Consider the following 17,052-nt stretch of genomic DNA (forward strand, 5'->3'; position numbering starts at 1 on the left):
GTACTAAATACGATACTTTTGAATGTATTCTATGTATTTTGTCTGAATATATTCTGCCAGAATAAAATCCATATATTCTGACAGAATATATTCAGTGTATTCTCTCATATTCTATTTATTCTAACAGAATATATAAAGTGATAATTACAAGTAACATGGTTTTAATCATTATTAGTTTTTGTTATATTTGTGATAGGAATGGCTGGAAGAATGCATTGAAGACCTAATAGTAATAACTTGAAGAATGAATAAAGTTTGATCATACTAAAATTTTAATAGTGTTGTTATTTTTTAAGAATTTTATTCATTTTTGTTGATATTCTTTTACAATGTGTATAATTATATTAAAATGTATAAGACTTTTAGTCTGTAAAAATATATATGAATTTGTATTTAAGTTCGGATGTATAAGAATGTATTAGAATGTTGATATATTTCAACCCCGAATTCAAGAATTTTGTTATTCTCCAATAATATTCTCATAGAATAAAATTCTGAAAGAGCATCATTTTAACAAAAAAAATATTCTGACAGAATAAAATCGGTTATGTTTACAAATTACGTTAGAATTAAAATTGAATTAATTAAAAAAATTCAGATTTTTAAAATTAGGAGAATTAATTATCCCTAAAAATCCAAAAAGTTTCCTTTTATAATTGTAGTTAATTGTCCAAAATACACTTTTGCTAAAATTTGTGTGATTATATGGTACATGTTATTCTATTGAAATATCATACACTCTAAAATCATGTCCATTGATTAATTCCATCCGTTGGTCCAGATTTGTGCATTCTGACACACAATAGTTAGTAAAAACAAAATAATCTAAGCATATATATATATATATATATATATATATATATATATATATATATATATATATATTATTTGGTGGTCAAACCAACAAATAATGGGATAAAATAATAACAATAAAACTCAAGTCACTGCTACTTCATACACTAAGGATAGTTTAGAGTAAGCAGGGTTGGTCCACATGAATACGCGATTTCTTTTTAGCCACATTCTCACACAAAACAATCTTTGTTAAAATGGGGGATTATGTTTGAACTCGAATAAAAGTTCATAAATAAACAAGATCAATAACAAAATTCAGTAAAAGAAATACATTTCTGATTCGGATTCCTATATGTATGTTGTGTTAGAAGATGTAATATGACTATGATCCATGTTCAATCTTGGTTGGTAATTTAGATATTAATAAACTCTAATATCCAAATTGACAAAAGTGTTCTATTCAAAGCATGTTCTTTAAATAAAACTTCATTTAATTGATTCACTTCAAACAAGCTTTTGCTTCAAATCATTAAATGACATTAAAATCTTGCAACAATTACCAACAATATCCAACATTCCTCATAAGTTTGGGAATATGAACATCTAATCTTTGATTACACTAATTTTGATCTAATTACAATCAATTAAGTGCATGTTACTACATCAAATCATAAAATATATATGAATTTCACAATTTGATTAACAAGATTGACAAGAACCCTAGTTCATTGATCAAGCGAAAAAGAGAACCAATCAAACATGTAATTAAGTCCAAATCAAAGATTACTAGATAATAAACATAAAGTCAAGTGTAAATTACAATCTAACAACAAACACTTAGAAATCTGGAATCGGAAATGGTAGAGAAATCAGCCACACATATCTAAGTTAACTACAAATCCAGCAAGTATGATCTTCAATTTAACTTACAAAAAGCAAATTAAAGTTTTCCAAAGTGTTAAATGATGATATAAACTCCCAAAATCACCCCCTTGAAGTTCCAAGTCGAAGTTGGTGTTGAGACTAACAACTCTTTCAACCGATCAAAAACTTGCTTGCACTCTTTGGAAAACTCGAATTCTACATCTTTTTATAGGAGCTCACACATGGGATGAGATATCTTGGAAAAATCTTTGACGAATCTTCTATAAAAACCTGCATAACCAAGAAACGAGCGTACCTCACGAACACAGGTGGGATAAAGTAAAGACTTAATGACATCAATTTTTGATTTGTCTACCTCTAACCCCTTAGAAGACACAACATGACCAAGTATGAGACCTTTATCAACCATAAAATGACACTTTTCATAATTCAAAACAAGGTTGGTCTCAATACATCTTTACAAAATCTTTTTCAAATTGCCCAAACACTCATGAAAATAATTACCAAAAACTGTGAAGTCATCCATAAAAACTTCAATGATCTCCTCAACATACACTGAAAAAATACTTACCATGCACCTTTGAAAAGTGGCGGGAGCATTGCAAAATCCAAAAGGCATCCGCCTATATGCAAATGTTCCGAAGGGACATGTGAAAGTGGTTTTTTCTTGATCCTCGGGTGCAACTGGTATTTGATGGAAACCGGAATACCCATCCAAGCAACAATAATGTGTTTTTCCCACTAACCTTTCCAACATTTGGTCAATGAAGGGAAGTGGAAAATGGTCTTTCCGGGTTGAGGAATCGAGTCTTCTATAGTCTATGCAAACTCTCCACCCGTTTTGCATACAGGTGGGGACTAATTCACCTTGGTCATTCTTTGTAATAGTAATACCTGTCTTCTTGGGTACGACATGGACCGGACTTCTCCATTTTCTATCCGATATAGGATAGATCATCCTCGCATTCAACAACTTTATAATCTCTTTTTTCACAACCTCCATCATTGGACGGTTCAAACGCCTTTGAGCTTCTCGAGAGGGCTTGTAATCTTATTCCATAAGGATCTTGTGCATGCAAAGTGAAGGACTTAGCCCTTTGATGTCGGCTATAGTCCACCCAATAGCTTCCTTATACTCCTTCAAGGTGGTGACAAGCTCTTCTTCTTCTTCTTTTGTTGATAACTTTTTGGAAATGATCACTGGCAAAGTCTCTTTCTCTCCAAGATACGCATACTTGAGATACTCGTGTAAAGTCTTGAGTTCCAATTCTGGTGCCTGCACAATAGAAGGAACAAGTTTCTCATTAGGCATCAGTAATTTCAGCTTTGGAACATCAAACCTCATTTTCTTCTTTTGGTCCGTGCAAGATACAACTTCCAAAATCTCTTCATCAATTTTGAATTTCTTGGAAAGTTTTTCCACTCCATATTTTTAAAGGTTCCTGTCTAAAATAAGAGCTAATACATCGAGATTAGACAAATCAAAACACTCTTCGGTTAATGGTTCAATGACATCCACAAAATTTAAAGATGAAATATCACTTGGATATCTCATAGCATCATAAATGTTGAAATTTATCACCTCTCCATCAAACTCCATGGACAATGTACCATCATAAACATCAATTTTTGTCCTGGCTGTTTTCAAAAAGGGTCTTCCTAAAAGAATTGAACTCAAATTTGGTGAGTCATCATCACCATGTCAAGGACATAAAAATCTATTGGAAATACTAGTTCATTCACTTGGACTAACACACCTTTTAGCACACCTTTTGGATGTACTAAAGATCTATTAGCCAATTGAATGATTACCCCGGTTTTCTTCAATATGCCAATATTTAATGTTTTGAAAATAGAATATGGAAAAACATTGATAGAAGCTCCAAGGTCTAGCATAGCTCGTGGAACATGAAGATTACCTAACTTGTAAGAAACCGTGAAAACACCCGGATCCTTACATTTTTAGGTAGTCTTTTCTGTAACACTGCAGATACATTTTCACATACCTTGATTGTTTCATTCCCTTTCAATCTTTTCTTAGATGTGCATAATTCCTTAAGGAATTCAGCATACCTAGGGACTTGTTTGATGGCATCAATAAGAGGAATATTTACCTCAACCTTTCTGAGCATCACCATGATCTCATTGTCTTCCCTTTCACGCTTTGACTTGCTTAACCTTGTGGGAAATGGAGGAGGAGTGACTTTTACTTCTGTAGGAACTTGCTTTGAAGGTGCTCTTGACTTCTCTTCTTCTTTCACAAACTCCATCTCTTCTTCTTCTTCAATCATCTTTGGACCTTCATAATTTTTGTCATTTCTCAAAGTGATGGCACATGCACTATGCTTTGGATTCTTTTCGGTTTATGTGGGTAGTTTGACTTGTGACTCCAATTTACTCACATAAGTGACGAGTTGAGTCATTTGTTGCTCCAAAGTCTTGATACTCGCCTTGGTCTTATTTTGAAATGTTTGAGTACTTATGGCTAAACTCTTGACAATGTCTTCCAAAGACATTCCCGATCCGCTTGAACTGCTTCCTTGTTGCATGTTTTGAGGTTGGAATTGAGATTGATGAGGAGGTTGATTTGGCTGGAAATGTGGTTGATAATTTTATTGGTGATGCATTTGATTTTGAAATGGAGGTCTTGGTTGATAAGGTGGCGGCCTTGGCTGAAAATTGGTATTGGGTTGGTGCCAATTTGGATTGCTTCTTGGCTGAAAGTTTCCTTGCTGTTGACTTGAAAATCCCATAACTTGAACTGGCTCTATATCTTCTTGTAACATTGGGCACATATTAGTGGGGTGTCCAATTTGGGTAAAAATACCACAAGGTCTAACTGCTGGTGGTTGCATACCCTTGTCCCTAGCAAGCATCACCACTATGTTAGTCAACTCAGAAAGTTGACTCTCAATTTTTGGGGTTGAAATCTCTTTCACTCCTCTTGGTGCATCACTGTACCATTCTTCTTCTTGAGTTGTATACTTGGACTCTTCTGCCATGTTTTTTATAAGAGTTCTGATTTCTGTTGTAGTTTTATCAGCTATTGATCCACCACTAGATGCATTGAGCAATCTTTTATCCCAAGATGACATTCCCTCACAAAAATATTGCAACAACTGATACTCTGAAATCCCATGTTTTGGACATCTTGAACATAACTTCTTGAACCGTTCCCAGTAAGTATGCAAAGTTTCTCTCTTTTGTTGCTTGATACTAATTATCTCCCTACGTAAGGCTGAAGCTCTCATCTCTGGAAAATATTTGTCCAAAAACATTCTTGCAAGTTCATTCCATTTTGTGACTAACCCGGTGGTAAGTCATATAACCATTCCTAGTTGAATCTTGTAAAGCAAAGGGGAATGCCCTTAATTTGATTTGATATTCTATAACTTCAGGAGGCTTCATACCCACACAGACAACATGAAATTCCTTAATGAATTTATGTGGGTCTTCATTCTCAAGACCATGAAATGAAGGTAACAAGTGAATGAGTCCGGATTTGAGTTCAAAGTTTATTGTTGCAGGATAATTGATGCACAATGGCTGTTGGGTAACATCTTGAGTGGCCCACTGTCTAAAGGTTTGTTCGGGTGGTGGATTTGGAGGTGGATTCCCTCCACGGTTGTCTCCCATGGTAAGAGTAGGGATAAAAGTTTCGGCTTCAGGTAAAGGTGAAGATGGTGGGGTAGAATTTTTGGATGTTGGTGAAGATGTGGTTGATGGATTTGATGAAGAAGCTCCAGATTGTTGTTTCTTTAAAATTTTGGCCTGCTTCCTTCCTTGTTTTGCAGATTTCTCTATCTCCAAATCAAGTGGTAAAGGTGTACCTGTGCGAAAAGTTCTTGGCATAAACAATTAGTACTACCGTATCCCCGACAAAGGTGCCAATTTGTTTGGTGGTCAAACCAACAAATAATGGGATAAAATAATAACAATAAAACTCAAGTCACTGCTACTTCATACACTAAGGATAGTTTAGAGTAAGCAGGGTCGGTCCACAGGAATACGAGATTTCTTATTTAGCCACATTCTTACACAACACAATCATTGTTAAAATGGGGGATTATGTTTGAACTCTAATAAAACTTCATAAATAAACAAGATCAATAGCAAAATTCAGTAAAAGAAATACATTTCTGATTCGAATTCCTATATGTATGTTGTGTTAGAAGTTGTAATATGACTATGATCCATGTTCAACCTAGGTTGGTAATTTAGATATTAACAAACTCTAATATCCAAGTTGACAAAAGTGTTCTATTCAAAACATGTTCTTTAAATAAAACTTCATTTAATTGATTCAATTCAAACTAGCTTTTGCTTCAAATCATTAAATGACATTAAAATCTTGCAACAATTACCAAAAATATCCAACAATTCTCATAAGTTTGGGAATATGAACATCTAATCTTTGATTACACTAATTTTGATCTAGTTACAACCAATTAAGTGCAGGTTACTACATCAAATCATAAAATATATACGAATTTCACAATTTGATTAACTAGATTGACAAGAACTCTAGTTCATTGATCAAGTGAAAAAGAGAACTAATCAAACATGTAATTAAGTCCAAATCAAAGATTACTAGATAATAAACATAAAGTCAAGTGCAAATTACAATCTAACAACAAACACTTAAAAATCTGGAATCAGAAATGACAGAGAAATCAACCACACATGTCTAAGTTAACTACAAATCCAACAAGTATGATCTTCAAATTAACTTACAAAAAGCAAATTAAAGTGTTTCCAAAGTGTTAAATGATGATATAAACTCCCAAAATCGCCCCCTTGAAGTTCTAAGTCGAAGTTGTGTCTGAATGTCCCAAAAACCGTAGACAAATCGGAAGTTAAGACTTTAAAATTCCATCAGATCACGTTACACGGCCCGTGTAACATATGCCTTGTCATTACACGACCGAGTAATGATCCTGATGTGCTGAAAGTTCCCAAAGCGCGGCCGTGTAACGTGTGTCTTGCCAAAGCGCAGACCGTGTAATGAACTGTAAAATAGCCAATCCCGATTTTCTTCATTTCTTGAATTTAGCTTCGAAAGTTCTGAAATTGCACCGAGAGCTTCCCTTGCCCATCCTAAGCATGCTTCAATCTTTAAATCACCCTAAAACATCTACAGAAAATGGTGAAATATCGAAAGATCCTCGATAATGTCCTTAAATGCAAAATGTATGAAAATGACACTAAATATGTAATGCAATGCTACAAATAAACATGAAATTAACCTATGAAAAGGTGCAGCTTATATACCTAACATATATATATATATATATATATATATATATATATATATATATATATATATATATATATATATATATAGGTTCAGGTTCATTTGAGACCATTCTAATTTTGTGAGACCATGAGACCAAATCTAAAATTAATTTTAAAATTCAAAATAAATGGAAAAATCCAATTTTTTTTTAAATATTATTTTGGGAACTTGAATTAACTAATAAAAAATCAAAGAAAAATTTAAAAAAATGAAAAAAAAACAAAAAAAATCCTGTTTTTTTTTTTTTTTTTGATAAATACGTGGAATATTCTAATAGAATCTTACACTGTACATATTCTAAAAAATAATTTTGAAATGCAAAATAAATGGAAAAATCTAAAAATTGTTGTTTTTTAAATATTATTTTCGGAACTTGAATTAACTAAAAAAAATCCCGTTTTTTTTTGAAAAATACGTGAAATATTCTAATAAAATATTACACTGTACATATTCTAAAAAATAATTTTAAAATGCAAAATAAATGGAAAACTCCAAAAATTCTTTTTTTAAATATTATTTTTGGAACTTGAATTAACTAAAAAAATAAAAATAAATAAATAAAAATAAAAAAATAAAAAAAATGTTTCTCACGATCTCACAAAATTAGGTCGTCTCACTTGAACCTAATCCTATATATATATATATATATATATATATATATATATATATATATATATATATATATATATATATATATATATATATGGTGAGGTTCAATAGAGAACTATAATTAATCAAGGAACCAAGTAACCTTTCTTTTTTTCAACGTTTAGAACTTATTTTTTATCAAAAAAAAACTAAAAATACAGAAATTCATAACTTTTTATCCTTTTTTCAAATGATATAAAATTCAATTTTTTTTACGTCAAATTTACAATGTGAATCTTCGAAAATTCACAACGTGAATCCGGATTCACACGGTGAATCCGAAAAATAATTTTCACATTCACAATGTTAATATATGAATTTAGATATTTTTATATTTTTTTTCGATAAAGAATAAACTCTAGAAATTGAAAAAAAGATTTGGTTCGTTGAAGAACCCATAATTATGGTTCTCTATTGAACTTTTCCATATATATATATATATATATATATATATATATATATATATATATATATATATATATATATATATATAGGCTTAGGTTATTTTGTTTTTACTAACTATTGTGTGCCAGAATGCCTAGATCTGGAGCACCGTATGGAATAGAACCAAAGGTCATGATCTGAGAGTCTATGATATTAGAATAGGGTAACATGCACCATATAATCGCACAATTTTCAGCATAAGGGTATTTTGGTCAATTTACCTATATTAAAAAAAGGAAATTTCCATAATTTAAGGGATAATTAATTCCTTTATTTTTAAAAATATGAATATTTTAAATTAATTCAAATTTAAAAATCCGATTTTATTCTGTCAGAATGACAGAATGCCAACCATAAACTAGTACATATATTTTTGGTTTTATTTTTGTTGAATACATTTCCAATGCAGTTATATTTGGTAATTGACCTGATTTAAGAATAAGATATTATTCATATACATCCAACTTGGGTCTATGATTTTATTCTTAATATACATCCGAAATTATACATATTCTAACAGAATATCATCAAAAATGAATAAAATTCTTAAAAAATTATCATTCTTGAATATACAATTATTGAACAAATACACTTGATCATCTCTAATGGTCTATATAATCAACTTGATCTTCACATATATACTTGTTGTTGAACTCGATTCCAAATATTTCTCTTGTATGATCAATATTGAATTCCTTCTCCATGCAATTCTGAAAGAATAAGATACATTACTCGTTAGTTTTACCAGTTAAACAAATATACATGTTGTTAACAAACATTCTCAAAGACATTTTAACAGAATGCATTTATATAAATAAATTCTAACAGAATACATTACAGAATGCACTTAAATCATAGTCTTTTCTTTTATATGCATAAACATTCTAAAGCGTGTATAAATGTATTCTGTCAGAATTACTAGCAACATATGTTTTATGTAATATTTATATTCTCATAGAATGAACATGTGTTTACATTCTGATATGAAAAAAATAAAGAATAAAATTCGAGTTCATTCTTAGAGAACAATCATTGTAAAAGAATAAAATTTAAGCTTCATTGCCTTTTTTGGTTGTCTATGTCTGATCAATTTGCAGGATTACATGTGAAGAATATTTCCCTTCTTCATTCTAAAAGAGTAGCAACATTCTTCAAACTAAAGCCCTCTTTATTCTAAAAGAATATTGCACTCATTCTGAAAGAATTTACAGGTTAACATTCATTTGGTAAAGCAAAACAAGTTATATTACTGTAGGTGAAAATAAAAAATTATAAAGTTTGAAACCATTTAAAGCTAAAGTTTGCAAACCTTTAAGTATTACATAATTAACTAAAATATTACAAAAAAGAGAGAGAGAGCATGGAAGAGATTTGCTGCCATATCAGCCAAGTTGATGATGATATTCACATGCAAACAAACAAGGAATGTGAATGGAATGGAAATATGGAATGGAGTCAGTCATTACCTTGAAGGTGCAGTAACATAATAAGCAAGACCACCAACTGGAACAGATTGACCAGAGTATTCAGACTCCTTCCATTTTCCCAACATATTAACCAATAAATTCCCACTGTACTTTCTGTGCAACAACTAAAAAGGAACAACAACAACAATATAAGTAATTATTCAATTCAACAAGTAAAGAAATAAAGAATAGATAAAAGTTTAATACCTGGGAGACAAAATAAAGGTTGGAAACAAGTGCAGACTGGAGAATAATAGGCATGTTGCAAGTTTAAAACAACTTAATGGGGGTAAGACCCTTGTTGCCCACGAGCATTCTTAGATCTCACAGGAAAAACAACACGGAACCCTTGAAAGTATATAACAATCAAGAAAATCAATACAGTAGCAAGCAGATTAGTCACATTAGGCATATTTTGCCTATAAAAAGCTTCACGTAATGCTCAAACTTTATCAGATCTATAAAATGAAATTTTGTTCACCTGGTTGGAGTAGATTGTCCAGTTTGTGATGAGTTCGGAGAGCATTGTCCCGAGTAAACCGAAGAGAGCACCGGAGGCACCAACTAAGATGTTGTTTTGAAGGAATAATGAAGAAAGAGCGCTACCCCCAAATCGTGATAACATGTAGATCAATTCTACGCGAACTGCAAAAGTTTTTCATGATGTGTTGTTCATGTAAAAGGAACTTGAAATTTGAATAAAATGAGGCATTGAAGGTGTGATTGTACTTACGAAATCCAAATTGTTGTTCAAGGCAAATGCCGATGCGGACAAGGCTTAACATATTAGCGACTAGATGAATCAATCCGGCATGTAACCAGTTAGCGATGACGAGTCTCCATCCTTGATTTCCGTGCACGATTTTCCGCCATTGAAGAGCTCCCAGTTTCTCGAGGCTGGAAAACAAAAACTTGCAGTGAATTAGGGTTTAGACCAATTTTGAAAGAGATGTTGTTGGCAGCCACGACGGGAACTAATTCGCACGGAGGGAGGACCTAGGGAGAATGCATCGATACCGGTTTACCCAGATTCAAAACACGAATCTTGATTCTTTGTTGTTGGTTGGTATGACTACTGATCTTGTTGATATTGTTATTGTTGAAGATTGAACAGATAAAAGTCATTGAGACCACACGCGTAGAAGAAGAAGCAGAAGCGGAACGCCGATGAGTTTGATTTAGGGCTAATGTTCTAAATTTATCTTTGCTTCTTGCGTGATATAAGGAATTGTTGTTGATCTACCATAATTAACTATGCAAAGATTACTATAATACCCTTAAATAATTTATTTAATAATTTATTTTTTCCTAAATTCCTATTGGTGCATTCATGCACACAATATTTGCTAAAAACATTTGAACCTAGCTCTCTCTCTCTCTCTCTCTCTCTCTCTCTTTATATATATATATATATATATATATATATATATATATATATAGGGCTAGGTTATTTTGTTTTTTTACATTTATTGTGTGCTAGAATGCACCAATAGAAATTTAGTAAATTAAATAATTATTTAATTAAATAAATATAGATATTAAATGATATCTATAGTTATATGTATATTAAATAATATCCATAATTATAATTCTCTTTTTATGAAAACTAATTAAATCTGTCATTAATGTCAGCAACATTCTTTCAGAATGAATTTGCATCTAAGTGTTTATATATGAGTTCGTATTTTGTTTCAGGACTCACTCACTTAAAATACAATAAAGTTGCATAAAATATGAAGAACGAGAGTGTATTCTACTAGAATACACTCTCATTCTGCTGGATTACACTCTCATTCTTTTAGATATCAATTCATTCTGAAAGAATATTATTGTTGACATTAATAACGAATTTAATTGGTTTCCATAAAAACGAGTTATAAGTATGGATAACATTTAATATACATATAGTTAATACTAAATTCCTATTGGTGCATTCTAGCATACAATAGATATGGAAAACATTTGAACCTATATATATATATATATATATATATATATATATATATATATATATATATATATATATATATATATATATGGGTAAAGTGAATATACCTAACAACCTTATATAAGCTTAGGTACCTAACTTCATCAAACTATGTCATTTTGCATTAAATTTTCATTGCAATCATCCAAGGTTCTTAAACTTCATCCCTAAACTTGATTCACTTCAAAAAAATTTGGAAATTCATCATTATATTTCTCCTACATCCTTTCATTTGTAGCGGTAGGATATGAAGCCCATCAGGTGGTATTCAATAGAAAGACGTGATGTAAAAGAAAGATATTGTTGAAAGTCCAAAGATTTTGGAAGTAATCAAGTTATGAGGTTGAAGTTTAAGAACCTTAGACAATTACAATGTAAATATGATACAAACCGATGTAGTATTATGTAGTTAGGTACCTAAGCTTATATAAGGTTGTTAGGTATATTCACTTTACCCTATATATATATATATATATATATATATATATATATATATATATATATATATATATATATATCATTATATACTTATAAAAGAAGCATTTTTCCAAGCACCACATTCATTTGAAACCCCCATACATTTTTTCTTTCACCACATTCATTTGAAACTCCCATGACTTTTCAATTTCTTTCTAATAATAATTATAATTTGGTTAATTAGGTTAAATAAATATCAAGCCTAAAGTTTAATCATATATAAACTAAATTTTAATATTAAAATAATATCTTTACTTCTACTTATAAAGTTATGTTTTTAACTTTTAACATATTATATTTAATTTATTAGTTTTAATATATTGTTGAATGTAAACCATTATCATTTTAAAGATACAATTTTGGAAAAATTTGTATAAAAATAAATTATTAATTTAAATATAACATTACTGAATCAACTTAAATATCAGTTTTAGTTTAACTTAAACAACCCAAAGAATATTTTGCACATACTTAAAAGTGATAAATTATAGTGTCTTTCTAATAATGATTATAAGTTGATTAATAAGGTTAAATAAATATCAAACCTAAAGTTTTATCATTAATAAACTAAATTTATGTTTTAAAATAATATTTGTACTTCTACTTATAAGCTTATGTCTTTAACTTTTAACAACTTTTGAACAATTTTGACAAAATACTGAAATTGTTAATTTAAATATACCATTATAGTGTCAACTTAAATATAAATTTCAGCTCCACTTCAAAAACCAAAGAATATTTTGTAAATAGTTAAAAGTGATAAATTGTAGTGATATATGCAAAAACTAAATTCTAATATCAATTTAACTAAAATATTTCCTAAAGATATTTTTATAATCATTAAAAGTTTTCAAATAAGTAGCTTAAAATAACTTATAATAGCAATAGTTATAAATACCTCTATATAAATGATTATATTGTTACCTTTAAAATCAAAAAACAATGTTTGATGTTATAAATAATTATAATTAGAAATTAAAACATTAAGCAAATAAATTTTAAAAAATTAATTAACAATAACAACAACTATAAATAACATTAAACCATATATTATATTTAATTTTATTCATGTGTAACCCACGGGTAGAAGTCATTCAAATGATTGAGATCATGAAGTTATAATATATATATATATATATATATATATATATATATATATTATATAATTGAAAATAATCAATATATTATATCAATTTAGTATACGAATTATTATATCAAATTTAACAATGACGTTACTGTTATATATATATATATATATATATATATATATATATATATATATATATATATATATATATATATATATATATATATATTTGTAAAGACTTCAACTATATTGGTGTTTTTGCATATTCCAATGTGAATTTAAATATAAATTTCAGTTCCAATTAAAAAAACCAAAAAATATTTTGTAAAGAGTTAAAAGTGATAAATGGTAGTGATGAATGCAAAAACTAAATTATAATATCAATTTAAGTAAAATATTTCCTAAATTATAATAACAATAGTTAAAAATAACTCTATATAAATGATTATATTGTTACCTTTAAAATCAAAAGTAATGTTTGATATTTTAAATAATAATGATAGATGAAAACGTTAAGGAAATAAATTTTAAAAAATTAATTAACAATAACAACAATTATAAATAATATTAAACAATATATTATATTTAATTTTATTCATGTATAACTCACGGGTAGAAATTATTCAAACGATTGAGATTCTGAAGTTATGATAGATGTATATATTATCATATAATTCAAAATAATCAATATATTATATCAATTTAGTATACAAGTTATTATATCAAATTTAACAACATCGTTATTGTTATATTTAAAATAACATATATTTGTAAAAACTTCAACTATATAGGTGTTTCTGCGCAACGCGTAGGCATTCGCATAGTGTATATATATATATATATATATATATATATATATATATATATATATATATATATATATATATATATATATATATATATATATATATATATATATATATAAAGTGAAAAGATTCCATACGTATGTAAGTATGTTATACTTTAATTTAATAAATTCCAGTTGTGGCATGAGGTATTGCGGCGGAGACAAGACGCAACCATGCAAGTATATATGTTCATAAAACTGTGTTGAAAAGAAAATGTCAAAAAGGCCTCACATTGACGTTATTTGTATATTTATCTTCTGTATAGGGCAATAACAATGAGAGTTCAACAAGAGTTTAGAGTTTAATAGAGTTGTTTGATGCTAATTGAACCATTCAATTAAATGAATATACCCCTATATATTATATGTATCGTACTAACCAATATTAAATCATATAGATTTATTTTATAATTTACACAAATATTTGTTTATATTATTTTTTATTTATTGTATAATTATATATTGCATTAGATAAAATAAACTTTTTATTGTAGTTTTATGTATTGTTTTTTTTATTACATATATCTCAAAATAATATAAAATATAATTTAATAAATCAATATCAATAATTTAAAATTTTAACAATTAATAAAATGAAACGTTATACAAAATTATTCGTAGAGTTCAAAAGAAATATATTATATCTTGATAAAAACATAACCATTAATTACACTATTACATGACTCACATTTGACGAAGTTATCTTAGAATCATTAAAATTTAACTTTTAATCTATTACAAGACTCATACTTGAAGAAATAACCTAATAAATTTATTAATTAATGTATTTTAATTTAAATATATCAATTTTAAGATATTGAATCTTTAAGTTTTATGTAATATCATTTCTATCTTAAATTATGTAAGAAGCAAGTCATGAGTGCGGAACGAATAATTATCACAATGTATTAAACTTTATAAAATTTAAAATTTAATGCATTATAAAACAAAATGATAGTAATATCACAGTATTTTAAACTTTGTAAATTTAATGGATTATAGAAAAAAATGATAGATTTCAATATACAATCAGAATATTTATATGATAGTCCTTTGAATTATTGTATAGCTTATTGAACCACTAGAGTTTAATTTATTGTGGATATTGGTACATAAATTTTTTACTTCGTAAACATTAACAAGAAAAATAAATAAGTGAACAAAATCAGCCCATCTCCCTATGATTCTTCTGTTGATCAAACAAAGACAAACAAAGACAGCTTTACCATGCGGTCTCTATACACTCAACCCTATAAATCTCTGCTACGTTCTTTTCTTTCGATTCATCTCACATTCTCACCAACTTTCAACCGGATTACATAAATTAATAAAACCATCTCTCAAATGGGTTCTAGACATACTTCTGCAGCCATCTTCTTCTTGCTTTTTCTCTCTGTTACTAACAACACACCCTGCAACGCACAGTTATCTTCTACCTTCTACGACGCTACATGTCCCACTGCACTCCGTACAATCAGAACCACCATCAGAACAGCCATATCTTGTGAACGTCGCATGGCGGCTTCCCTCCTTCGTCTCCGTTTCCACGACTGCTTCGTTCAAGGTTGTGACGTATCGATCTTGTTGGAGGATGGGGCTTCGATAATAGGAGAAAAGAATGCGTTGCCTAATAAGGGTTCTGTAAGAGGCTACGAAGTGATAGACGCTGCAAAATCTAAGGTGGAGAAACTATGTCCCGGAGTTGTATCTTGTGCAGACATACTCACGGTGGCCGCCCGTGATGCATCAGAAATGGTTGGTGGTCCGTCATGGTCGGTGAAGCTCGGAAGAAGAGATTCCACCACCGCTAGCCTTGTTCTAGCGGAGACAAGTCTTCCTAGCTTTAAAGCTCCTCTTGATTCACTTATCTCCACCTTCAAAGATAACGGACTTAGCGCCAGGGACATGGTTGCTTTATCAGGAGCTCATACAATTGGACAAGCTCAATGCTTCTTGTTTCGTGACAGAATATACAGCAATGGATCAGATATTGATGTCGGATTTGCTAGCACGCGTAGACGTGGTTGCCCTATAAACGATGGAAATGGAAATCTTGCACCACTAGATTTGGTGACACCGAATACGTTTGATTACAACTACTTCAAGAATCTGATACAAAAGAAGGGTCTTCTTGAATCAGATCAGGTGCTTTACAGTGGTGGGTCCACAGACAGCATAGTTTCTGAATATAGCAACAATCCTTCCAAGTTCAAGTCGGATTTTGCAGAAGCGATGGTGAAGATGAGTGAGATCAGGTCGTTAACGGGTCAATAAGGAGTGATAAGGAGGATATGTGGTGCTCTTCCCTGAGCTACCTGGTTCATTAAGTCCCGGGTTCTTGTATTTGCCTCTGAAAATTGTACTTTGTAGTTATATCTTCATTCATTTATTCTATTCTTTTAAGTGTAAAGAAATAACGGGTAAGATTTAATTATTTATCACCACTTTTAATGCAATATATAGTTATATGATAATTCTTGCTATCCGTTAGTACAACAGGATCTTAAAGGGGTGAGTAAAATTAAACCTAGACCTGACAATTCGTGTATTCGTGTCATGAAAGCGTGTCTACCACGAATTTGACACGATACGATTACACAATGAGAAATAAGCTTTATCTTAATTTTTAAGATGTATTCGTGTAGTGTATTCGTGTCGTGTCGTGTCTCTCACAGATTCGTGTCTTCATGTCTGAAATTGTCAGGTCTAATTAAACCTGAAAACAGAAAAAATCGAAATCGAAGCATAAACCAATGGTTGGGATTTGTGTTTTTCAAAAATCAATAATTTGTGTTTAGGTTCGGTTATGTAAATATAAGAAACTGAGAAAAATCGCACCACACCAATGTTTATATATAACACATTTTTTATATATCTATTTTATATAAATCAACATAAATAAATTACAAGTATCAACTTGATTGTGTTGGTAAATCGTTGGACATTAATTGCTACTAGAGATCTTGTCTTTTAATCTTAACTAGGGAAGAACCCCGTTTTACGAGATTGGAATTGGATTACATTACCATAGCAGAAATACAAATTCCATTTACCAAATTTCATTACCCTCTGGAGTACTGAATGGTAGCAATGGCTTACCAGGCTTGCCCTTACCCAGCA

The 17,052-nt window shown here is 29.8% G+C and overlaps 2 protein-coding genes across 2 annotated transcripts; one reads left to right on the forward strand and one right to left on the reverse strand.

The window, feature by feature from the left end:
* Nucleotides 1-9,530: 9,530 nt before the first annotated feature.
* Nucleotides 9,531-10,659, reverse strand: LOC128133407 (RHOMBOID-like protein 2). Its single transcript, XM_052770828.1, has 4 exons — nucleotides 10,552-10,659; nucleotides 10,268-10,445; nucleotides 10,016-10,179; nucleotides 9,531-9,659 (listed from the first exon to the last, which is right to left on the reverse strand). Exons 1-4 carry the CDS (start codon nucleotides 10,657-10,659, stop codon nucleotides 9,531-9,533), a joined length of 579 nt encoding a protein of 192 aa, XP_052626788.1.
* A 4,573-nt stretch (nucleotides 10,660-15,232) lies between these two features.
* On the forward strand, nucleotides 15,233-16,352 carry LOC111917713 (lignin-forming anionic peroxidase-like). The gene has a single exon (XM_052771334.1). It carries the CDS (start codon nucleotides 15,277-15,279, stop codon nucleotides 16,204-16,206), a length of 930 nt encoding a protein of 309 aa, XP_052627294.1. The 5' UTR covers nucleotides 15,233-15,276; the 3' UTR covers nucleotides 16,207-16,352.
* Nucleotides 16,353-17,052: the final 700 nt, after the last annotated feature.

Source organism: Lactuca sativa, chromosome 4 (assembly GCF_002870075.4).
Source record: "Lactuca sativa cultivar Salinas chromosome 4, Lsat_Salinas_v11, whole genome shotgun sequence".
NCBI lineage: Eukaryota > Viridiplantae > Streptophyta > Magnoliopsida > Asterales > Asteraceae > Lactuca > Lactuca sativa.

What these genes read in the sequence shown, in the direction of transcription:
- LOC111917713 (XM_052771334.1), top strand. Translation starts at nt 15,277, where the DNA reads ATGGGTTCTAGACATACTTCTGCAGCCATCTTCTTCTTGCTTTTTCTC.
- LOC128133407 (XM_052770828.1), bottom strand. Translation starts at nt 10,659, where the DNA reads ATGACTTTTATCTGTTCAATCTTCAACAATAACAATATCAACAAGATC. An exon ending in TTTTGAATCTGGGTAAACCG is followed by an intron (nt 10,446 to 10,551) that starts GTATCGATGCAT and finishes ATTCACTGCAAG; the next exon opens with TTTTTGTTTTCCAGCCTCGA. An exon ending in GGACAATCTACTCCAACCAG is followed by an intron (nt 9,660 to 10,015) that starts GTGAACAAAATT and finishes GTTCCTTTTTAG; the next exon opens with TTGTTGCACAGAAAGTACAG.